The sequence below is a fragment of the Laccaria bicolor genome, genomic scaffold (genome assembly GCF_000143565.1).
Source record: "Laccaria bicolor S238N-H82 LACBIscaffold_8 genomic scaffold, whole genome shotgun sequence".
NCBI classification, from domain to species: domain Eukaryota; kingdom Fungi; phylum Basidiomycota; class Agaricomycetes; order Agaricales; family Hydnangiaceae; genus Laccaria; species Laccaria bicolor.
The window spans coordinates 586,574-607,062 of NW_001889879.1; the positions used below are offsets into that span (position 1 = coordinate 586,574).

General features: G+C 47.9%; 5 protein-coding genes across 5 annotated transcripts; 3 read left to right on the top strand and 2 right to left on the bottom strand.

Moving 5' to 3' along the window:
- Positions 1–186: 186 nt before the first annotated feature.
- Positions 187–1,183, top strand: LACBIDRAFT_318010 (uncharacterized protein; the record flags this gene model as incomplete). Its single annotated transcript, XM_001879170.1, has 4 exons — positions 187–507; positions 566–690; positions 743–879; positions 939–1,183. 4 exons carry the CDS (start codon positions 187–189, stop codon positions 1,181–1,183), a joined length of 828 nt encoding a protein of 275 aa, XP_001879205.1.
- Positions 1,184–1,521: 338 nt separating this feature from the next.
- LACBIDRAFT_318012 (uncharacterized protein) lies at positions 1,522–5,041 on the bottom strand. Its single transcript, XM_001879415.1, has 10 exons — positions 4,564–5,041; positions 4,338–4,506; positions 4,202–4,281; positions 3,686–4,155; positions 2,413–2,858; positions 2,187–2,355; positions 2,051–2,130; positions 1,768–1,998; positions 1,639–1,721; positions 1,522–1,580 (listed from the first exon to the last, which is right to left on the bottom strand). Exons 1-4 carry the CDS (start codon positions 5,028–5,030, stop codon positions 3,810–3,812), a joined length of 1,062 nt encoding a protein of 353 aa, XP_001879450.1. The 5' UTR covers positions 5,031–5,041; the 3' UTR covers positions 1,522–1,580; positions 1,639–1,721; positions 1,768–1,998; positions 2,051–2,130; positions 2,187–2,355; positions 2,413–2,858; positions 3,686–3,809.
- Positions 5,042–5,489: 448 nt separating this feature from the next.
- On the bottom strand, positions 5,490–6,895 carry LACBIDRAFT_318013 (uncharacterized protein; the record flags this gene model as incomplete). Its single annotated transcript, XM_001879416.1, has 6 exons — positions 5,490–5,645; positions 5,708–5,955; positions 6,006–6,359; positions 6,409–6,444; positions 6,500–6,538; positions 6,589–6,895. 6 exons carry the CDS (start codon positions 6,893–6,895, stop codon positions 5,490–5,492), a joined length of 1,140 nt encoding a protein of 379 aa, XP_001879451.1.
- A 4,233-nt stretch (positions 6,896–11,128) lies between these two features.
- Positions 11,129–13,147, top strand: LACBIDRAFT_325649 (uncharacterized protein; the record flags this gene model as incomplete). Its single annotated transcript, XM_001879171.1, has 4 exons — positions 11,129–12,302; positions 12,377–12,601; positions 12,796–12,848; positions 13,070–13,147. 4 exons carry the CDS (start codon positions 11,129–11,131, stop codon positions 13,145–13,147), a joined length of 1,530 nt encoding a protein of 509 aa, XP_001879206.1.
- Positions 13,148–16,608: 3,461 nt separating this feature from the next.
- Positions 16,609–17,467, top strand: LACBIDRAFT_325651 (uncharacterized protein; the record flags this gene model as incomplete). Its single annotated transcript, XM_001879172.1, has 3 exons — positions 16,609–16,743; positions 16,825–16,888; positions 16,950–17,467. The coding sequence occupies 3 exons, from the start codon at positions 16,609–16,611 to the stop codon at positions 17,465–17,467; spliced, it is 717 nt and encodes a 238-aa protein (XP_001879207.1).
- Between the last annotated feature and the right edge of the window lie 3,022 nt (positions 17,468–20,489).

Consider the following 20,489-nt stretch of genomic DNA (forward strand, 5'->3'; position numbering starts at 1 on the left):
TCGGGCAGGACTAATGTAATGCTGACTCCCGCACTTGACAACGGCTTGACCTTGCCTCAGTGATAACTATATGTGGTACGGACGGCATTCAATTATACTTCCTTGTTGTTGGAGTTCTGATGACGTATTACTGCCACATGGCATAGCCACTGTGCTAATCTTTTCATCGCTTAGGCTCCTTTCGCCATGGCTCTAGCTGACCTATCCAATATGAGTCCGGAAGCTCAAGCTGACCTATCCAATATGAGCCCGGAAGCTCTCAGTAGATTCATGGATTTTATGAGGAACGAAGTAGAAAACCCGCCGAAGACTACAGACTTGTTCAAGGTCCCAGCTGATCTTCCTAAAGGGTGGCAGATTTTCTTTGATAAAGTCGCGGCACATTACGCAAGGCAATGTGAAGACAGACACACATTAATTTATTTGGAAAAGCGGAGCTGGATATTGGAGGACGAGAAGTTGACGGAGTTTGAGATGTTTATGTCTGCAATTGGGATGAAGGAAGAGGTGGGTTGAGACGTTGACTACCTTTCATTCCGTGCTCACTTGGTTGCGCGACTTCAAGGGCAATGCAGCGTTTCGAGAGGGCGACGTTGCCAGAGCACTCCTCTTTTATATGAGCGCAAACTCAACCTTCCCAACCCCAGACGTCATGAACAACGTTGCGGCGTGCGCTCTTAGGGAGAACAGGTAAGCTATCTATGCAGTGTGGATTGTCACCGAGCTCTTGATAATGGGCTAGATACCAAATGGCAGAAGACTTCGCATCGAAAGCATTGGACATGGACCTCTTCACAAACGTAAAGAACAAGGCAAAGGCCTACTTTCGGCGCGCACAAGCGCGTATGCATCTCGGAAATTTTGAAGAAGCTCTTCAGGGTTCGTCTTATCTTTGCAATTTTATGTTCTCACCACTTCATATATCATCCTTCTTGCAGATATCAATATTGCTGCGGATTTACATCCAGATGTGTCCATCTCATCTACACGCGGTGAGATTGAGACCCTCATCGAAACTGTAAAATCACCCTCGCAGCGCAAGACCTATCTGGATGGACAAAAGTCACCTCCCGGGATGTTATCGTTCACGGAAGGAATGCAAGGAATTCAAGATCTAGGAATGCAATATGTTAGGGTACCCGACTTTGTGGATTTTAAGCAAGTGCAGCCCCCATCCTTTTGAGACGATCAGAACAACGAGCTACCACCGTCGGTTGACACAGATGTCGGACTAGTAATGTTGGCCTTGCTTGACTTCGGGTTTCTTGGCTCGCCTATGAAATGGTCCTAGTATCCAGGAGAGGTGGATGTATTTTGCCTTCCCGTACTTGTATGAGCACATGTGAGAGTGTATAACGGGCGAATATGCCAGGCAACGTTGCTTGGTGTGCATAACAAGTCAATTGAAGATATCCAGATTCAAATTTACGTTCCCATGACTTGTATACAAATCATTCGAACTGGGGCAGCAGAAAAAAAACTCATTCAAATTTCGTGTCCTCAAAATTATGCTCCTCCCGGATCTGTCGCCAAACACCAGATATCCTGTCGGAGAAGTCTTCTTGCAATCAAGTCGATGTCTGTGTTTATACGTGCGTTGAACGCGTTCGAAACCTAAAATGCAAACCGCATACGTACCTTGAGCACTGTCACTTTCAGTCATACTTTCCATCGGCCCGTTCTGGGCCAACTTGGTCTACGTCTGCCACATCTGCCTTCAAAGCAGCATGATCACTCTGGAGCTGAGTGGCTGGTGAGTTGCACGCAAATAAGTCGTCAGTTCCATTGCGTATCCGCTCTGCTCGCTTCTGCCATGCGTTCCTCATGGCCGTCTTCTCACGACCAGCCGTGGCGATGACCCAGATTGCATGTAGCATATTGCATCCGCCAAAAATGCCCATAGCAATTGCGAGACGGATGGATTTAACTGGTTGTGGCGAAGGGGATGACGTTTCAAACGCGTTTGCTATCAGACCCATGAATGCAAAGAGCATCGTCCTACGTGCCTTTAGCAAAAAAAAAAAACCAAACTTCCTGGCTAATTGCTCACCAAAGCATCCAAAGGAAATGAAGGGCAATCGAATCAACTTTCCACCACAGGCCCGTCTTGAACGATGTAGGTTTGACGGCCTAGAAAGTTGCAGCAATTAATTAACGTGCCATTATATTACAGAGGACATCCTGACAAGCGTCCACTCAATAGCCAGGAAGCTCTCTTCCATGTCACTAAATTTGTTATAAAAAGCGACACCGGAGCAGAATCCATTGAAGGCTGAAATAGAGCACCAAGATAAGAGCACTCGGGCCACAGAAAATGAACTGGCGTGATGGTAGTATAGGTTCAAAGCTGTCAATCTGCAGGATTCATATTGTTCAATGGAAGAGTTAAAGACATTTGAACCCAATACGTACAGGGCAACCATACCGCAGAAGAGTAGCGACCCAAGGGCACTAGTTTTCATTTCATTCTGAAAGGCCCCCCACCGTTCCTTCAAGGAAAATATGAAGTGCGACTCCGATGACGGAACAGTCTGCGGTTGTTGAAAGGGAGTTTCCGCTCCATTCCCGGTTTCATTTGCCATTGTCAGTATTTCTGGCAAGGACGCCACATCGAAAACGCGGTCTAGCACTCGAGCAACAGCAACGCGATACTGTGAGCAGCTTCCAAGAGAAAGGAAACGGAAAAATTGCATGAAAAACGTGGACACAATGTGCTTGTAGGAGAAGCTCAGGGGTGGGCCAGGGAAAAGGCTGCCCTTGCGCGTCGAGAGTTCGCCATCTCCATAGCCAGTGTAAAGCTCGTAGTAGGGCGAGAAGTGCGACTCATAATACTTGGCCAGATTCCCTGGATCCGTAGGATGATGTTCAGCCATGGTTTGCGATAAGAGCAAGGAGTTACATTAATTTGACTCATGATCATGGTCAAAAGCGAACTTCAGCGGCGCACTGCATTTAATAATTACATAAGCTCATGGTTTCGTTCAACCGTAAATTGCCGCGGCTCTCTACTCACCTAAGGTTGCCGCTGGATTGTTTCTGTTCTCTATGGAACCGTGCTGCGGGTTCATGGTGTTTTTCGATGCATCTATTAATTTTAACTTCCAGCCACGCGGAGCTGCTCGCGGACAACTGTTTCGACCTACCCAACTTGTTTTCTTCTGCACGAAAGTACGATGGCCGTACTCGCTTCGAAGAATCTCTTTGCAGTTTTATTTTTTCACCACTTCATATGTCATCCCTCTTGCAGATATCAATATCCCCGCGGATATACACCCAGATGTGTCGATCTCATCTACACACGGTGAAATTGAAATTTGAGACCCTCATCGAAACCGTTGAAACACCCTTGCAGCGCAAAACCTATCTGGCTGCACAAAAGTCACCTCCCAAGAATTTACCATTCATGGAAAGAATGCAAGGAATTCAGGATCTAGCCTGAATGCCCTATGTAAGCCTGATGCCCGACTTCGTGAATTTTACACAAGTGCAGCATCCATTCTTTTGAGACGATTATACGGTTGTCACAGATGTTTATATAGTGACGTTGGTCTTGCATGACTTTCTTGGCTAGCCTACTGATATGAGTACAGTGTCACACCGTAGGCTTGGCCTTTAGTGTACATAAAAAGTAAATTGAAGATATCCAAATTTATGAACTCATGCAACTTTCGTATCATGCTGAATTTGTCGCCAATCACTAAATATCAAGTCTTGCAATCAAGTCGATGTCTGTGTTTATATGTTGAACACACTGTTCGAAACGTAAAAGCCAAACTGCGTAGTACGTACCTTCAGCGCTGTCACTCACTTCAGTCATACTTTCCATCGCCCGGTTCTGGGCCAACTTGGTCTACATCTGCCACATCTGCCTTCAAAGCAGCATGATCACTGTGGAGTTGAGTGGCTGCCAGTGAGTTACACGCAAATAAGTCATCACTTCCATTGCGTATTCGCTCCGCCCGCTTCTGCCAGGCGTTCCTCATGGCCTTTCTCTCATAGCCAGCCGTGACGATGACCCAGACTGCATGTAGCATATTGCATCCGCCAAAGATGCCCATAGCAATTGCGAGATGGATGGATTTAGCTGGTTGTGACGGAGGAAATGACGATTCAAATGCATTTGCTATTAGACCCATGAATGCAAAGAGCATCATCCTACGTGCCTTCAGCAAAAAATAATAATTCCTGGCTACTTACTCACCAAATCCACCATAAGAAAGGAAGGGTAAGAAGATCAACTTTCCACCAAAGGCCCGTCTTGAACGACGTAGGTTTGACGGCCTAGAAAGTTGCAGCAATTAAACAACGTGCCATTACATTGGAGAAGACATCCTGACAAGCGTCCACTCGATAGCCAGGAAGCTCTCTTCCATGTGACTAAACTTGTATAAAAATGCGACACCAGAGCAGACTCCATTGAAGGCTGAAATAAAGCACCAAGATAAGAGCACTCGGGCCACAGAAAATGAACTGGCGTGATGGTAGTATAGGTTCAAAGCTGTCAATCTGCAGAATTCATATTGTTCAATGGAAGAGTTAAAGATATTTGAACCCAATACGTACAGGGCAACCATACCGCAGAAGAGTAGCGACCCAAGGGCGCTAGTTTTCATTAGTTCCTGAAAGGACCGCCACCGTCCCTCCAAAGAAAATATGAAGTGCAGCTCAGATGACGGACCAATCTGCTGTTGTTGAGCGGAGGTCTCCGCTCCATTGGCTGTTTCGTTTGCCATTGTGAGTATTTCCGGTAACGACGCCACATCGAAAACGCGATCTAGCACTCGAGCAACAGAAACACGATATTGTGACCAGATTCCAAGGGAGAGGAAACGGAAAAATTGCATGAGAAATGTGGACACAATGTACTTGTAGGAGAAATTCAGAGGTGGACCAGGGAAAAGGCTGCCCTTGCGCGCCGACCCGGAAAGTTTGCCATCTCCATAGCCAACGTAAAGCTCGTAATAGGGCGAGAGGTGCGATTCATAATGCTTGGCCAGATTTCCTGGATCCGTAGGATGGTGGTCTGTCATGTCTTGCGATATAAGAAAGGAGCTACATTTGACACATTCCAGTGGTTAAAAGCGAACGAACTTCAGCGGCGCACCGCATTTAATAATTACATAAGCTATGGTTCTTAAATTGCTCGAGCTCATAAGGCACGTACCCTTAGCTCGTCTCTCTACTTACCTAGGGTTGTCGCTGGATTGTTGCTGTTCCCTATGGAACCGTGCTGCGGGTTCATGGCGTTTTTTGATGCACGTCTTAATTTTAACCAGTGAGATGCGCACCAATCTTGAATCGACAAGTCACAGCTGTTCCGACCAACCCAACTTTTTTTTTCTGCACGAAAGCATGATGGTCGTGCTCGCTTCGACATGCTTTCTAGACCCACCGATTGGAGGTATCATAAATTTCAATAATCATCTATCAACGTCGTTACAATGCTAAGTATTGGCGGCAATTACTCGATGCGACAACGGTCGCACCTCCTACGCAGATGCCTTCTCATTATCAAGGGCCATGAGGCTGTTGCAGTTCCTACAATATGCTTGAGCCGGCGAAGGATTCGTGGTGGCTTCTTGCCTGGGTAAGTAAGCATATATGATCGCAATGACGGGGAGTCCAATAGTGAGGAGCGGAAAAATCTGCAACACATTTACGCATTCGTTAGAAATTTTATAACAATAAAAAAAATCGGAGGCCTCACCTGCTCAAAGTTAAAAGCGTGGCTGTTATGAATAAGGAAATTTCTCCGAATAGTCTGCTCAACGGTAACCACAATGTAAAGCCAACGGGCTAAAAAGAAAGTGCCCCAAAAGGTCAGTACGAAATAATCCCCTGCACGTCGGGGACTATTCCTTAGTTCATCGTATCCAGCTGTCGCCCTATTGCTTCGATTCAGGATGCTTCGAGCAACCTGAGCAACAACAGTCGCCAGCATGAAGGCCAAAAGCACTTTTGAAGTGAATTAGTTAGGCTACAAAAAAAGCGCTGGTCATACGCACCGAGAGGAGCTACACGCCCCGAACCGGTTGTCGAAAAGGCGTGCCCGAAGAAGATCAACTGCGTCGCTGGGTTACACTCTGGCTGACTTCCAAAGGTATGTGCATGAGACCAAACATAGATCGCCAGCGCCAGGATTAAAATACTCTGGAGAACCAAAAATGGTGTATATCTCCAGTGAACCTTCTGCCCCTGTGATGCTCTGATAATCAAGACAGTAGAGGCCGAAGTAAGGTGGAGAATGAGCAGATAGGATATGAGAATTGCAGTGTACAACGAAAGATTGTGTATGGATGCTTGAACGATTGACGAGACAAGGAGAGCCAAATTGGCGAGCATTAGGATCCAGAAGGTTCCTAAACACCCATTGTCAAGAAATTATTTGGTCCGGCGACGTATGCTTACCGTCGATGTCCGCTCTCGGAAGCAATGCGGCAACGACTGCGATGTTAGCGCATAAGCGAGGTATGTCGCCGTAAACGATTAATTATCTCACCGGCGAGGAAACTCGTCGCATAGAAAGAAATCCGGATACCTGCCCCAATCATGAGCGACAGTAGAAACTGGCCGAAACAAATGATTCACCGAGACCAGCGATTTCCGAATTTTCTCTGATGCCTGAGCAAACCAACAAAGACTTGCCTGACTGCTCGGACGAGGACCCGGGGGAAGGATTAGTAGTTGATGTGGGCGACGGCGTCGGTAGAGAAACAAATATTGAGGATGAAGTTTGAGCTACCGGAGTTGGCAAACTTGACGACGATGACGTCGACGTGAAAGTCGGGATCGAAGTCTGGGGTGGATACGAAAAAGTGGTTGTGGTCCAGCGAGGAGCGAGAACAAGCGGTTGAGTTAAGGAAGGGGAATATAGTGGAGATAGAGCCACGGCCATCTTCAGGAGTAGGTGTCGGGGGCTTGTTGTCTCGAGGGCTCGGGATAGACTAGCCAAATATTTAACGAGGTCCTCCGATATGTAACACCCCAACTACGGAGTCACGATTTGAGGACATGTACACGTGGTTAACGGAAGAAACTTCAAGTGCACGTCGAGGAGGCATGTTGACTCGGTTATTTGATTTCATATCAAGTCTACAATCTATGTTGCGCGAGGACGGCGCAAGGTGGTAATCGTGAGGCAGCGTTTAACAGAGCTCAAACAGGAAGCGTAAATGAGGCAGAATGTGGTTTGAAAGTGATGAAGACCCCAGAAGCGCTGGTGTGTCGGCGGACAAGAGAAACCTTTGAGATTTTGGAGGCAGTCGCGTGTAAAGGTCACGGTTCTGATTTGGTTCTGATTTGCCTTGAGGCCAACACGAAACGTGTTTGGCTATGGCAGCTAGCAGAAACAATGCAATCACGTTTTTCTGTCCCTCAGCCGCATGGATTTCAGACAGAAGCAGGGCCATCTTTTGATACACAAAACCGCTGTTATAAAGTGGGGGTGGGCTCAAACTGAAACTCCAAAAATCACCAACGATGCCATCCCGACTTCCGAGTAGAAAACACGATAATTAAATATGGAGAGTCGAATTGAAAGCCTGAGTTAGGCCTTCAGGCGTTTTTTTTTTCTGACTCCAAAATATTCTTTAAGAGCGAGATATGAAGCTTGTGAAGGGCAGTTCTTGACCTATTGGCTCGGCGGCACCCAGGCTCTTAAATTTCAAACCCTAATAAATTTATAACGACCCTAGATTCTATTGGGCACAAAAAGATCTATAAAAATGAGTAATATACTGAATCCGTGTGGCATGTGGTCATGAATTTTTGAAATATGAAGAAGGTAGGCTCTAGGGACCAAGCGATTTAAGGAACTTTCCATATATATATGGCGTACGCCCAGTGCGTTTTTTTTTCTCCGTTCGGAATTGGAAGGAGGGACCGCCTATACATCTCGTCGAATCTCAAACCCCAATACCGGCCGACTCGAAAAGAAAATACTCACCCAGTCGGGTCCGGAGGGAATTTTCCTTCATGCTGGGACTTGCAAAAGAAACAAAACAACGACGTAGAAGAGTCCGAGTCGGCGGTGCGTAGAATGGGGATGCGAGCGCACAAAGCCGCCTGCAGCCCACACGCATGATCCCAATATTGAGAGTCAGTACATACATACCTGACGCAACGCGTTCAATTGTCCATTCTCCCTTCCCCCCGAATTGTTCGTAGCTGTCTCTGAGATAAATTCGATGTAGGGCAAATTGTGTCGAGTCAGCGGCGCTTAGCCTTGAGCTTCATAGATTTAAGACTTACATTACGTACTCCATTGGTCCTTGGATATTATCACCTCAGCTCCACGCAGCCGCCAGAAAAAGGTTTGAAATGGGCCCACAAACGGAGCGTAACGAGCATGCGCCTGTCGAGAGATCTAGAAGTTCCGTCGTAAGCCCATCTCGAAAAAAAAATAATCGAGGGTGTGATGTCAATGATCCAGGGAGGACGTGTGCGTGGGTGAGTGGAGTCGGGAGTTGGGCATCTTTTGAGCCGGTATTATAAGTCTCCACCATCTAGAGGAAGCGAGGCTTGTGATTTAGTTTCTATTAAATCATAGTGAGTCTATATAGTACTTACGGTGATCAAGAATTTTTTGGAAGAACGCGTGCGTCATGATCAGATTGCGTTGGGTTTACTGGTACCGTTTGGGTTTTGTTCTTTGACTCGGAGTGCGCGAAAAACGGGGACGGAGGTATTTATTCATCCGGCGGTAGCCCGCGCGGAGGAAACCCTGGTTGGGGTATATATTTTGCGATGCTTGTACTTTGGAGGAGGAAGAGCTAGTACCTCTTTCTAGAACGCTGTCGATACAATATTTCTTTTCCGACCACGATCGTCTGTTCAAGACAATTATGCGATCTATCGCAGTCACCACATTGTAGAAAATTCATTTTGTGCTTCCATAATCCACAATCGCATGGGCACAATTTGCAGGAAGGGTGTTGGGCGGTGATTGCCTCAAAAACGTAGTGATAGAGTGGGCCATGGAGGGTTTGTTCCCAAACAGCGGCGCCCCGGGGATCAAGCGATTTAGAAGGAACTTTCCGCATATATATGGCGTATGCCCAGTGCTTTTTTTTTTTCTCCGTTCGGAATTGGAAGGCCAGACCATGAGTTGGTCCATCGGAATGTTGAAATGGTAATGTGGGAGAGTACTATACATCTCAAAACGCCAATACCGACGCGGAAAGAACATACTCACCCAGCTGGATATGATGAGGAACTTTCCGTCGACTAGCACCCAGGTTTTTTGTCGCTTAGCTGAAACCTGCAAGAAAAAAAGAAAACGACATAGAAGACTCCGAGTCGGCCGTGCGTTGAATGGGGATGCGCGCGCACAAACCCGCAAGCCCACACGCATGATCCCAATATTGAGAGTATGCACATACCTGACGCAATTGTCCATTCTCCAATGTAGCTGTCCCTATAGTAAATTCGATTTACTAGGTCAAATTATACCACACGTCAAATCAAGTTAGCGCTTGGCCTTGAGCGCTGAGCTTCATAAATTCAAACTTACATTAATTAGTCCTTGGAATTTATCACCTCAGCTCCACGCGGTACCGAGAAGTTCCATCGAAAACCCACTCGAAAGAAGAAAAAATCGAGGGGTGTGATGCCAATCCCAAAGTTCTGCCAACCGTTTCAGGCGTGCGTGTGTGTGGGTGGAGTCGGGACTTGGGCATCTTTTTCGCCGGCATTATATGTGTACGATGGTGATGGTGGATATCTAGAAGAAGCGCTAGGAAGCGAGGCTTGTGATTTAGCTTCTATTAAATAAATCATAGTGAGTCTCTAAGCACTTACGGTGATCAAGAATTTTGCAAGGACACGTATCATGATCAGATTGCGTTGGGTTTACTGGTACCGTTTGAGTTTTGAGTGAAGGACGGACAGCTGAATGGGACGGAGGTATTTGTTCATCCGGCGGTAGCCCGCGCGGAGGAAAACCTGCATGGCGAACGTATTTCGCGACGCTTGGACTCTGGAGGAGGAAGCCATACCTCTCGATCTTTCTAGAACGTTGTCGATATAATTTTTTATTCGACCGCGATCGTCTGTTCAAGACAATTATGCGATCTACCGCAGTCATCACCATATTGTAAGAAATATTTCATTTTGCGCTTCCATATTCCACAATCGCATGGACGTGAGAAGACATTATTCTGCGGTGGGCCCTGGATTAACGTTCGCGGCATGGGTGTTGAGCGCAGATTGCCGCGTAGTGATAGTTTGTTCCAAGACAGCGGTGCTGGATTGTCTTAAATTTTTGACGTGCGGACTTCCTTCCTAGTACCTACAGTACGTGTGCACGGCAAGTAAGTTTAGAATCGTTCCTCACATGTGATAGTTCGAGGGTGACTGCGCTTTCGTTGGACAACCGGCCGTGGTGCACAGTGATTGAGATATTTTCTCCTTGGGGAGAGCTTGAAGGTTGTTGATTAAATCAATTAAACGTCAATTTCGCCTTGGAAAAGAGAGAGATGGTGGGCCAGCAACAAACAGATGGATGGATGTTGAGTAGGCAAGTGCACAGACTTCTAACCATGGATACTTGCAAATAGGTTGCTTCAAATTCGAATTGAAAGCCACGTTCCAGCAACGATCGCCGCCACGACGATGACAACGATGATCCAATAAGTTTTTAAATTAGCGGTGGATCTGGGATGGGATGATCGACGCTTGGCTCGATCGTGTTCCCTGGCCACGCGTATCGCGTAGCCTGGCAGGGATTGACAGATTTTGAAATGAGGGTTGGGGTGTTGGGCAGCTCTGTGGTAGCTGTGACGACTATGGTGATTGTTTTGGATGGATTTGCAAAAATAATGGCTGGATGTTGACAGTTCTAATGGGGTATCCGCGTGTGGTGGTGGTGTTAAGTCGGAACGGGTATCTGGACGCCACCAGCGACGATGGGGTGTTGTGAAGGATACACGCGCATGTGGACGGAAGGGCGCGGGTGTCCTAATTAGGGAAGGTAGCACCGCCATCACGTCGGAGGATAATCACATGGGCGGTTGCAAGTTGCTTAGATTATATCTATCTACGCTCGATATTAGAACGACCGAAATCCACAAGCTGGCCATCGCTGCATCGCTGGCAATCACAGGGCTTCTTCCTCAACCACCATCTCAGAATGGAGTCTCTTCTCTCCCCGTCGGAATCACACGCTTTCCAGTCTTTCCTCTCCTCGATTGACTACAACGACCAAGCATCAACATCACCGCCAGAATGGGGCGGCGGAGGCGTCTATGCGCTTCATCACCAATACCGCGACGATGACATTTTGGTGGACAATGTACCCCAGGCTCAAGGAAGCGAAGCTTTGGCGAAAGCCACAAAGGATCTGATGTCGCTAGACTCGGATCGGTGGAACATGTCGCATTCTCAACACGATTACAACCAGCAGCATCAGGCGTACGACTCCAATGGGCAGTACCAACATCACCACCAACAGCAGCTACACCAGCATCAGCTGCAACAGCCTCACAGAGCTTCTTACTCGTCCTCTTCGCGCGACTCCTTCCCATTTCTGCACACAAAGAACCAGCAGCTGCGTCAACAACCATCATCTCAGCTATGGCCCAACACCCAGCACCAGCAGCAAGACCCACACAGCCACCACCACCCGCAACACATCTCCATCCCTCACCAACTCACCATCCCCACCCTCCCATCCCACCTACTAACCCCCACCGCATCCTCTTCCTCTTCCGGAGGCACTCCAATCTCCCCACACAACATGTTTGCATACCCACCTTCCAACCACCACCATCTCCCCGGCCAACCCATGTCCGCGCCATCCACATCCACACTATCCAAACGCACACCCATACAACACTCACTCTCTTCCAGAGGAAGCACAAGCAGCGCAGCAGCATCCACATCATCAACAACAACCACGAACCCCAAACGACCCAGAACCTCACCTCCCTACGTGCGTAACCCCCACAACGGTCACAACAACGGCCTACCCAAACAAACCCTCCTCTCGCCATCCCAGAAAAAAGCCAACCACATCCAATCTGAACAAAAGCGCCGCGCGAATATCCGCCGTGGGTACGAGGCGCTTTGTGAGACTGTGCCTGCTTTACGCGAGGCTATAAGGGAGGAAGAAGAGGCGGACGCGGAGGCGAGAGGAGGGGGTGGGGGTGGGAATGGAGAGGGTAATGGGAAGGGGAAGGGTGCTGCTTCTAAGGGGAAGAAAGGGAAGAAAGGGAAGGGAGGTGGGGAAGGGGAGGAGAAGGGGGAGAAGGATAAGATTGATGGACGGGCTGGGCCGAGGAGTGAGAATGTCGTTTTGTCGAAGAGTGGGTTTCATTTCATTTCGTTTGGCCTTTTGCTTCTTTGATCCTAATCTTACTGATATCTTGTATTTTTGTAGCGATTGATTACATGCAGGATTTACTCGCGGAGCGGTCTGCGCTTTTGGGAAGGCTGCATCGTGCGAGGGCGTCACTTCCACCGGGACATCCGGCGCTTGTGCCTTTATCGCCTGATCCTGCGTGGGAGAGGGAGTGGAAGGGTGGGGAGGGGAGGTTGGGTGATGAGGAGGTTGAGGAGGAGGAGGAGGAAGAGGAGAAGAGGGGGAGTGGGGAGGAGGATGGGAGTTCGTAGCGCCCCGACCAATAACGAACGCCTCACGACTTGCTTTGAAGCTTCGAAAAACCTGCACCACGTTTGCTCGCTCGCTGAAATTGAGCGTTCGTGGCTGCACGATTCCATCCATCCAGTACTAACGGCCCCGCACGCACATACTACTATTACTACTATATAATGTTTATACGCCTTTCTTTTTACTAGTACAGCCAACGCCGAACATTTTGCCAGTTGCAATTGATATTTCCGAGGGGTTTGTAGGTTATTAATGTTGTATACCTATTCTTACATATATATGTCTATTGCGATTGAACGTAGGTGTAGGAAGTTGGTTTGGGGAATAATCAATAGAGGAGAGTTGTGAGATTCTTGAATGATGAACGTACTTCGCGGCGGATGAATAGGGACCGCGGAAAACGCGCTAAACGTCGTATCTCAGCCTAGCCTGAGATAGTCAGCTGCACGTTGGGCTCATCAGCCCTACTCAAGTTTCTCTGCCGAGCCTCGATGTGGCGAGTCCGAGTGTAAGATTATAGATAGGGGCTTTGTTTGGTAAAGACGCGTCGAAATAAACAAAGCTTCTCTTACTACCCCCTTTCACGAGACAATCAAACGAGGTGAACTCCCTACCATACTTCCTCCCGGGGGGTATGGTAAACTGAGGAGAAAAACATGTGGGTGTTGGTTTTGTTAAATCTCGAGCGTCAAAACCACGAAAAATTCGGGAGATCATGATTGTCCTCCGAAAGTCCTGGCTACTCATACTCATACTCAAATTCAACCTGTCGCGGAGTCCGCCTTTCCTCTTTGCTTGGATCCAGCGACAAGACCAGATCAGTTATTTCAACGAGAGGCTGACGCTTACCAGCGGCAGCGGTCACCTCAAGGTCACTTTGCTTGCTGACAATGATTCGGTTCCTGCTGGTCCCTGACAATAGCACTCGGTGCTACTTGCACTACTTGGCGACAAGACCATGGCCAGGCCCAGTTATTTCAACTCATGAGCGAGGGAACGAATTTCAAAATCGACTTTTAGGTGCTTAACTCCATTCATCGCCGATCCCTGTGGAATGGATTGTGCCATTGTGGTCAGCTCTTACCACTTAGGAATGGAGGCGTTACTTGGAAGTTGGAATTGATCACACTACCGGGCTATCGATCATCGCTTGCATTCGATCGTTTGGAGTCGGACCTGACCATGCTTCTCTACTTGGCTTCACCATGGACTGGGACCTTTCCTAACACATACGATTGCGGAGGTGAGGAGCGAAGCTCCGAGCTGACGAGCAAGGCGTTCTAGAGACTTTGGACGATTATGGCCGCGACGTAGACCAACGTTTCGTCTGTTAAAGAGACTCATCAGGCGGCGGGGTGGTCTTTTACCACCAAGAAGAACATTACGTAACTATCCCAGAATCACGGGATCACGTGTGTGCGCCCTCAGAGTTGCGGAATCCGCGATGGAACTCGACGCGTTTAGTTCACTCTCGAGGCCCTTTTGATTTCTAACCCCTCAATGGTAGAGTACTAGATTGTCTACCATTGCTTGTAGGTTGTTAGAGTGATAGGAAACTGAAATTTATCTTCATTCAATTTATTCTTTGGGTGACTCTGCTGCAGGCAGCTGAAAGGTGATTTAAAAATCACGTATCACCGGTATCAAATGCATAGAATGAAGTGGAATAAAATTTCCGTCTCTCAAAAGGGAATGACTGATGGTGAAACCAGATTTTTATTATCAAAAATCGAATTTTTTACATCTACTCGAGGGAGCAGCTGCATACGGTGGTCCCGCAGGGACCGCCGGCAGCTGGTTCGAGAGTAGGTGTAAAAAAACGGGTTCAAACGGTCATTGCTTGTTCAGCTTGGTAAGCCTCGATCGTCTCACAGTTGATTTTATTCAATCGGTCATTCAAAGCCTCTGGTTTTTTAAAGGATGCAAGGAAGCAGTCATCGGGTTTTCCAAGCCCAGTTTCCTCCCAAGCATCACACAGAGTTTTCCATATGGGACCGAATTCTACAGAGTCCCACAGTGGATTGTGAATGAGTTTCAGGACATATAGCCGGCCCTTGTTCTCCCATTCAGGTATGGGAGTACGAGGGGTGAGTGCTTTTGGGCGCTCGTCGGCATATGACACACCTGAAAAGACTGACCGAAGCCATCTCCCTGGGTATCCTTGAGCTCGTAAACGAGATGAGAACATCTTGACTATCTTTTTGAAGTCCTCTTCTTGAGAAGATAGTCTGACATAGCGAATGAGTTCGCCTTTCACCCAAGACCTTTTGGATGCGTCAGAGTGGCAAGATTTCCAGGGAATATAAAGATAGGCATTCAGGGCCTTCTGGAAGACGCGCGTTACTATAGCAGGTTTGGTAGACTGGTATAGTACTCCAGGAGCAACCTCCAGGGAGACACTGACATCCAGAAACGGCAGTTTGTACCGTGATTGGGTCCATTCCATCTTCATATTGGGGTGTAGTTCCCCGAAACGCTTTTGGAATTTTTGCACGTCCTCCAGGTTTCCTTCAATGATGGCAAAGGTGTCATCAATGAAGCGACCATAATAGAGTAGTATATGGCGAAATTCTTTTAGCGCTGGACCTTCATACCCGGCTAGGAAGAGGTTCGCATAGTCAGGTGCAAGTGAAGTGCCCATCGCAGTACCAATTACCTGGCGGAAGGTTTTGCCCGAAAAGGCTACGTAGTTGAACTGCAGAACCATTCTCATTAGGAGAATTGTAAGCTCATCGAGGGATTTAATCTCAAGTTCAACAGCCTCTTCCAGTGTCATGAAGAACATTGGAGAGACCCCTAGTATTGATGCGATCTTGCAAATGCCATCCTCAATTGGTATATTGGGGTACATTGCGACAACATCACCAGATACAAGCCAGACTTCTTTTCCAGTGGGCATTTTGACATCAAGGATTTGACGGCAGAATGTCTTTGAATCTGGGAGGATCCAAGGAAACTGGGGTAGGAGGGGCTTTAAGCGAAAATCCACCCAAGCAGACGCATTTGCCAACAATGTGCCAAAAGTTGGGACAATTGGTCGTGCAGTAATTAATGGGAATTTGTGGATCTTTGGTATCACTTTTAGAACTGGGACCTTTGTGACATGGTTCATGATAGGATCAAGCAGCCATGTGAGTTGTTGTCGGGTAAGGAGGTTGGATGCCTTCTTAACAATTGTCTCAAGAGACGTGGACAGCAACTCATGGTCCGGTTCTTCCTCAATATATGAGGGGTTGAGAAGGAGTTTGAGACCATTCTCTTGATACCAGTCAGCAGTAACAAGGCAGAGCCCAAGATTCTTGTCGGATGGAAGGGCAATGACCCTTTCCTCTTTGAGAATTTTTAAGAGCTTATCGAGTTCTTTTTGGCTGATATTTGGGCGAACGTGAAGTGTTTGGCGGTCAAGCACTTGTACTTCAAGCAGTTCACGGGCCCGTTGGAGAGCAAGTTCGACGTGGAGGAGCATTTTCGGTGCTTCTGCCTCAGGATTCGGGATGTGGAACTTTGCTACATAGCGTGGTTGTCCCTTGTCAAGGTCAGGGTTAAGTCCTTGTATAATGGCTAGGTTTCGCAATTTGCAGGCCTTTTCCGAAAGTCTTAACCGTTGCTCAAAGTCGTCAAATGCAAAGCTAACTGATTTGACTGAGGTAATTTGGGGCCTCGGTACAAATTTGGAGTTCAGCGCCAGCATTTTGACTTGTTCATAGCTCAATTTCACACTGGTCATGTTATGGAATGTATGGTTTGTGATTCACGTATCATAGAATAACGGGGAGATGCGTGCAGTAACGAATCGGCTTTGTAGAGTTAAAGGTGCAGAAAAGAATATGGGGGGGTAGGTCTCAGGCTTTAGGCGATGAAATTTGATCCCGGGCAGGGGTGTCCATGTAGTGATGAGGTGGGGAATTGGGGGAGGTGTGTGCGAAGCGTCTAGTCGGTGTCGTTTGACTCCGAGGGTTTCGACTTCTTCGATTTCGGCTTCCCTCCCTGCTCTCCTGTGGATGCCTCCTTTTCTTTTCCTTTTCCTTTTCTGTTTCCTCTCCCTTGCGGCTCCTTGTCCTTTTTCTTCGACGCCGGGGCTTTCGAAGACGACGGCGAAGCGTTCGAGGGTTTGGATGACGACGGGGTCGGATTCGGTTTGTTCTTCTTCTTTTTCTTCTTGTCCGACTCGTCGTCGGGTTCTTCCTTGTTGTTGAGTCGCTTGGACACTACAGCAGGGAACTACACCCCAATATGAAGATGGAATGGACCCAATCACGGTACAAACTGCCGTTTCTGGATGTCAGTGTCTCCCTGGAGGTTGCTCCTGGAGTACTATACCAGTCTACCAAACCTGCTATAGTAACGCGCGTCTTCCAGAAGGCCCTGAATGCCTATCTTTATATTCCCTGGAAATCTTGCCACTCTGACGCATCCAAAAGGTCTTGGGTGAAAGGCGAACTCATTCGCTATGTCAGACTATCTTCTCAAGAAGAGGACTTCAAAAAGATAGTCAAGATGTTCTCATCTCGTTTACGAGCTCAAGGATACCCAGGGAGATGGCTTCGGTCAGTCTTTTCAGGTGTGTCATATGCCGACGAGCGCCCAAAAGCACTCACCCCTCGTACTCCCATACCTGAATGGGAGAACAAGGGCCGGCTATATGTCCTGAAACTCATTCACAATCCACTGTGGGACTCTGTAGAATTCGGTCCCATATGGAAAACTCTGTGTGATGCTTGGGAGGAAACTGGGCTTGGAAAACCCGATGACTGCTTCCTTGCATCCTTTAAAAAACCAGAGGCTTTGAATGACCGATTGAATAAAATCAACTGTGAGACGATCGAGGCTTACCAAGCTGAACAAGCAATGACCGTTTGAACCCGTTTTTTTACACCTACTCTCGAACCAGCTGCCGGCGGTCCCTGCGGGACCACCGTATGCAGCTGCTCCCTCGAGTAGATGTAAAAAATTCGATTTTTGATAATAAAAATCTGGTTTCACCATCAGTCATTCCCTTTTGAGAGACGGAAATTTTATTCCACTTCATTCTATGCATTTGATACCGGTGATACGTGATTTTTAAATCACCTTTCAGCTGCCTGCAGCAGAGTCACCCAAAGAATAAATTGAATGAAGATAAATTTCAGTTTCCTATCACTCTAACAACCTACAAGCAATGGTAGACAATCTAGTACTCTACCATTGAGGGGTTAGAAATCAAAAGGGCCTCGAGAGTGAACTAAACGCGTCGAGTTCCATCGCGGATTCCGCAACTCTGAGGGCGCACACACGTGATCCCGTGATTCTGGGATAGTTACGTAATGTTCTTCTTGGTGGTAAAAGACCACCCCGCCGCCTGATGAGTCTCTTTAACAGACGAAACGTTGGTCTACGTCGCGGCCATAATCGTCCAAAGTCTCTAGAACGCCTTGCTCGTCAGCTCGGAGCTTCGCTCCTCACCTCCTCGTTCGCCTTTTATCGAGGGTGCCGTTCGTCAAGGGAGGCCATCCGCCATTTGTCGAAGGAGGGGGAGGGGGGCATTCTTCGAGGGAGGAGGCCGTTCACCACTTGTCGAGGGAGGGAGGGAGAGGGGGGCCATTTATCGATGGGAGGAGGCCGTTTGTCAATGGGAGGAGCCGTGAGGGGAGGCCACATCCAGCCTCAATGTGGTGGGAGCTTTAGGCTTGGGCTGTATTACCCACTTGGACTCCTTGGACGCTGAGGGACACATCAGCACCTGTTATATGTCAACAGGACATTCACCTATGGCCTTCCTGTGCTACAGTGGGCATCGTACTTAGCACCGAAGTTGCGATAGGCTGGCCAAAATAGGCGAAGAGACGTCAGCGCCATCGTAAGCAATGACTGAGCCGACACCTGAACTAAACGTCGTAACCGTCTGTGGTTGATACAGTTGCTCAACAGCGTCGAGCGGGCAGGTGTTGAAGAGGGCCGTGACCGCGTTTGGCAGAGGTAGGTGTCGTGCGAACTCTGGACAGGCGGACTGGCGGATCGGCGGCAGTTCGGACTCTCGGAATACGGAACATTCTGGAATGCTTGGACTTGATCACGCTAAGCAGAACGGAAGCCCTCGGACGAAACTGGGTCACACTGGTGGCAAACCGATGAGGATGGATTTGTGGTCACAAGACTAATGCTCGATCTCTTTCACGCTAGCGCCACGGTTGAGGATTTGTTCCTTGGAAATGCCTCTACGTTGGATTGCATCGCAGACAATTTGCTTTCCACCCGGTCTTAGGCTTGATCGATGCGATCCGACACCGGATTGGCTTATATGGTGAAGAAGCTGGCTTCCTATGTTTTCAACTATCTATGGCTTGACCATTTTTCCTCTCTCAACGACCTGGTCACCGACTTGCTCCTGTTCAATGAGCTTGCAATTCAAAAAGCCATTCTTAAAATCTTGCATATTTCTATAGCTGGCGATGTCCGATTTCTTGGGACGAACATGTGCATGTCAAATGGAATGACTTTGACAAACTCTGTACGCTTCTTTGGAGCTTACTGCGCCGTTGTTCTAACGCACGCGCATATTTTTTTAAAAGTTTTTCATACAACCAAAGTACCGAAAGGTGCATACAAGGATTGCTTCCGGCCTAATCTTATCACGACCGTAACCGCGCCTTTCGCCCTCCATGAAACGACAGTGAACCGAGAGGAACCCAATGTTAACCATCGTCTCTTGACATCCTTGCGATGTGCTTCTGATGACCTCCACAGATGCAATCATTACGGCCCGTCATGTGCACGTAGATTTAGGAAGGTGTATGCCTCTCTTTGTAGTTTGAAGGCTCCTATCTGGATAGCTTGCGGAGCAATGCGCGTCTTTGTAGCTCATGGTCTCTATCTTCGGTAGATTTGGACTTCAAACCCTGCACCAAGACGTCGAGAACCCACAAACACTGGAGTCAGTGGGCACTGTTCTTGAAGGATAGAGTTTGCAGTTCTCCTTACAAGACGGCGAAATTTTGGCGATTTCCTGACCCTCGACTTGTCTCCGTTCACCACGGCGCCAGTCTTCGATTTATCTTGGCTTTATTTCCATGGTAACACACCTTTGTGCCTACGCATCAACGCTAACGATTTTATGAATGTTCGGATCTGTTCACCTGAATGTATGGCAACAGGGACCAGCCAGCTTCAATATCACGGCTAAGACCGATGTTTGTACACTTGCCGATCATTATGCCGAAATAAATTTACTATTCTATTATATAATATTGATATTGTCCATCAAATATTTCGCAATGTCAATTATCGCGCTCCAAAGCGCCTATCTCGTATCTTCGTTGAAATGAGCTTTTTGATCTACCAAGACCTCCTTCTCTCTGATCTCTCACTGCCCGTTCTGTCACCCCGACAGTGAGAAGGTTCACATCATGTCACATACCTCCGCTAAACACTTGTCAGCTGCGTTCTAGCTCAATGCACCAACAAAGGTGTCCCAGAAGCTCTTCGTGAAAACTTACCGATGTTGAGCGATTGCCCGAGTCACCCGACACCATTCGTGATGGCGAGGACGCTCAACTACAACAATTCCTGGCTCCCTCGCGTTCGGGACGAAGCTGGACTTAGCTTCTCGAACAAGTTTATCAGCCGTTACAAGGCTCTGCATACCGACTTCGCGCGTGAAGCATGATTAGGCCCAACGGCAGGAGGGATGAAAAGTAGAGCCGTACGCAAGACGTGCAGTATGTGGTTTCATTTTGTTCATCTTTTGTTGGCTGATAACTGAGGTGAACGATACTCTACTCTCTTACATGGACAGTGCCAGTCTTAGCACCCTCCTTATTCACCCTGTTTTAGGCTAACCATCAGCCGTAAGTCTGACACTCGTGACTCGATGTTATTATATTGTCTCTGATCTTTCTTTTTATCA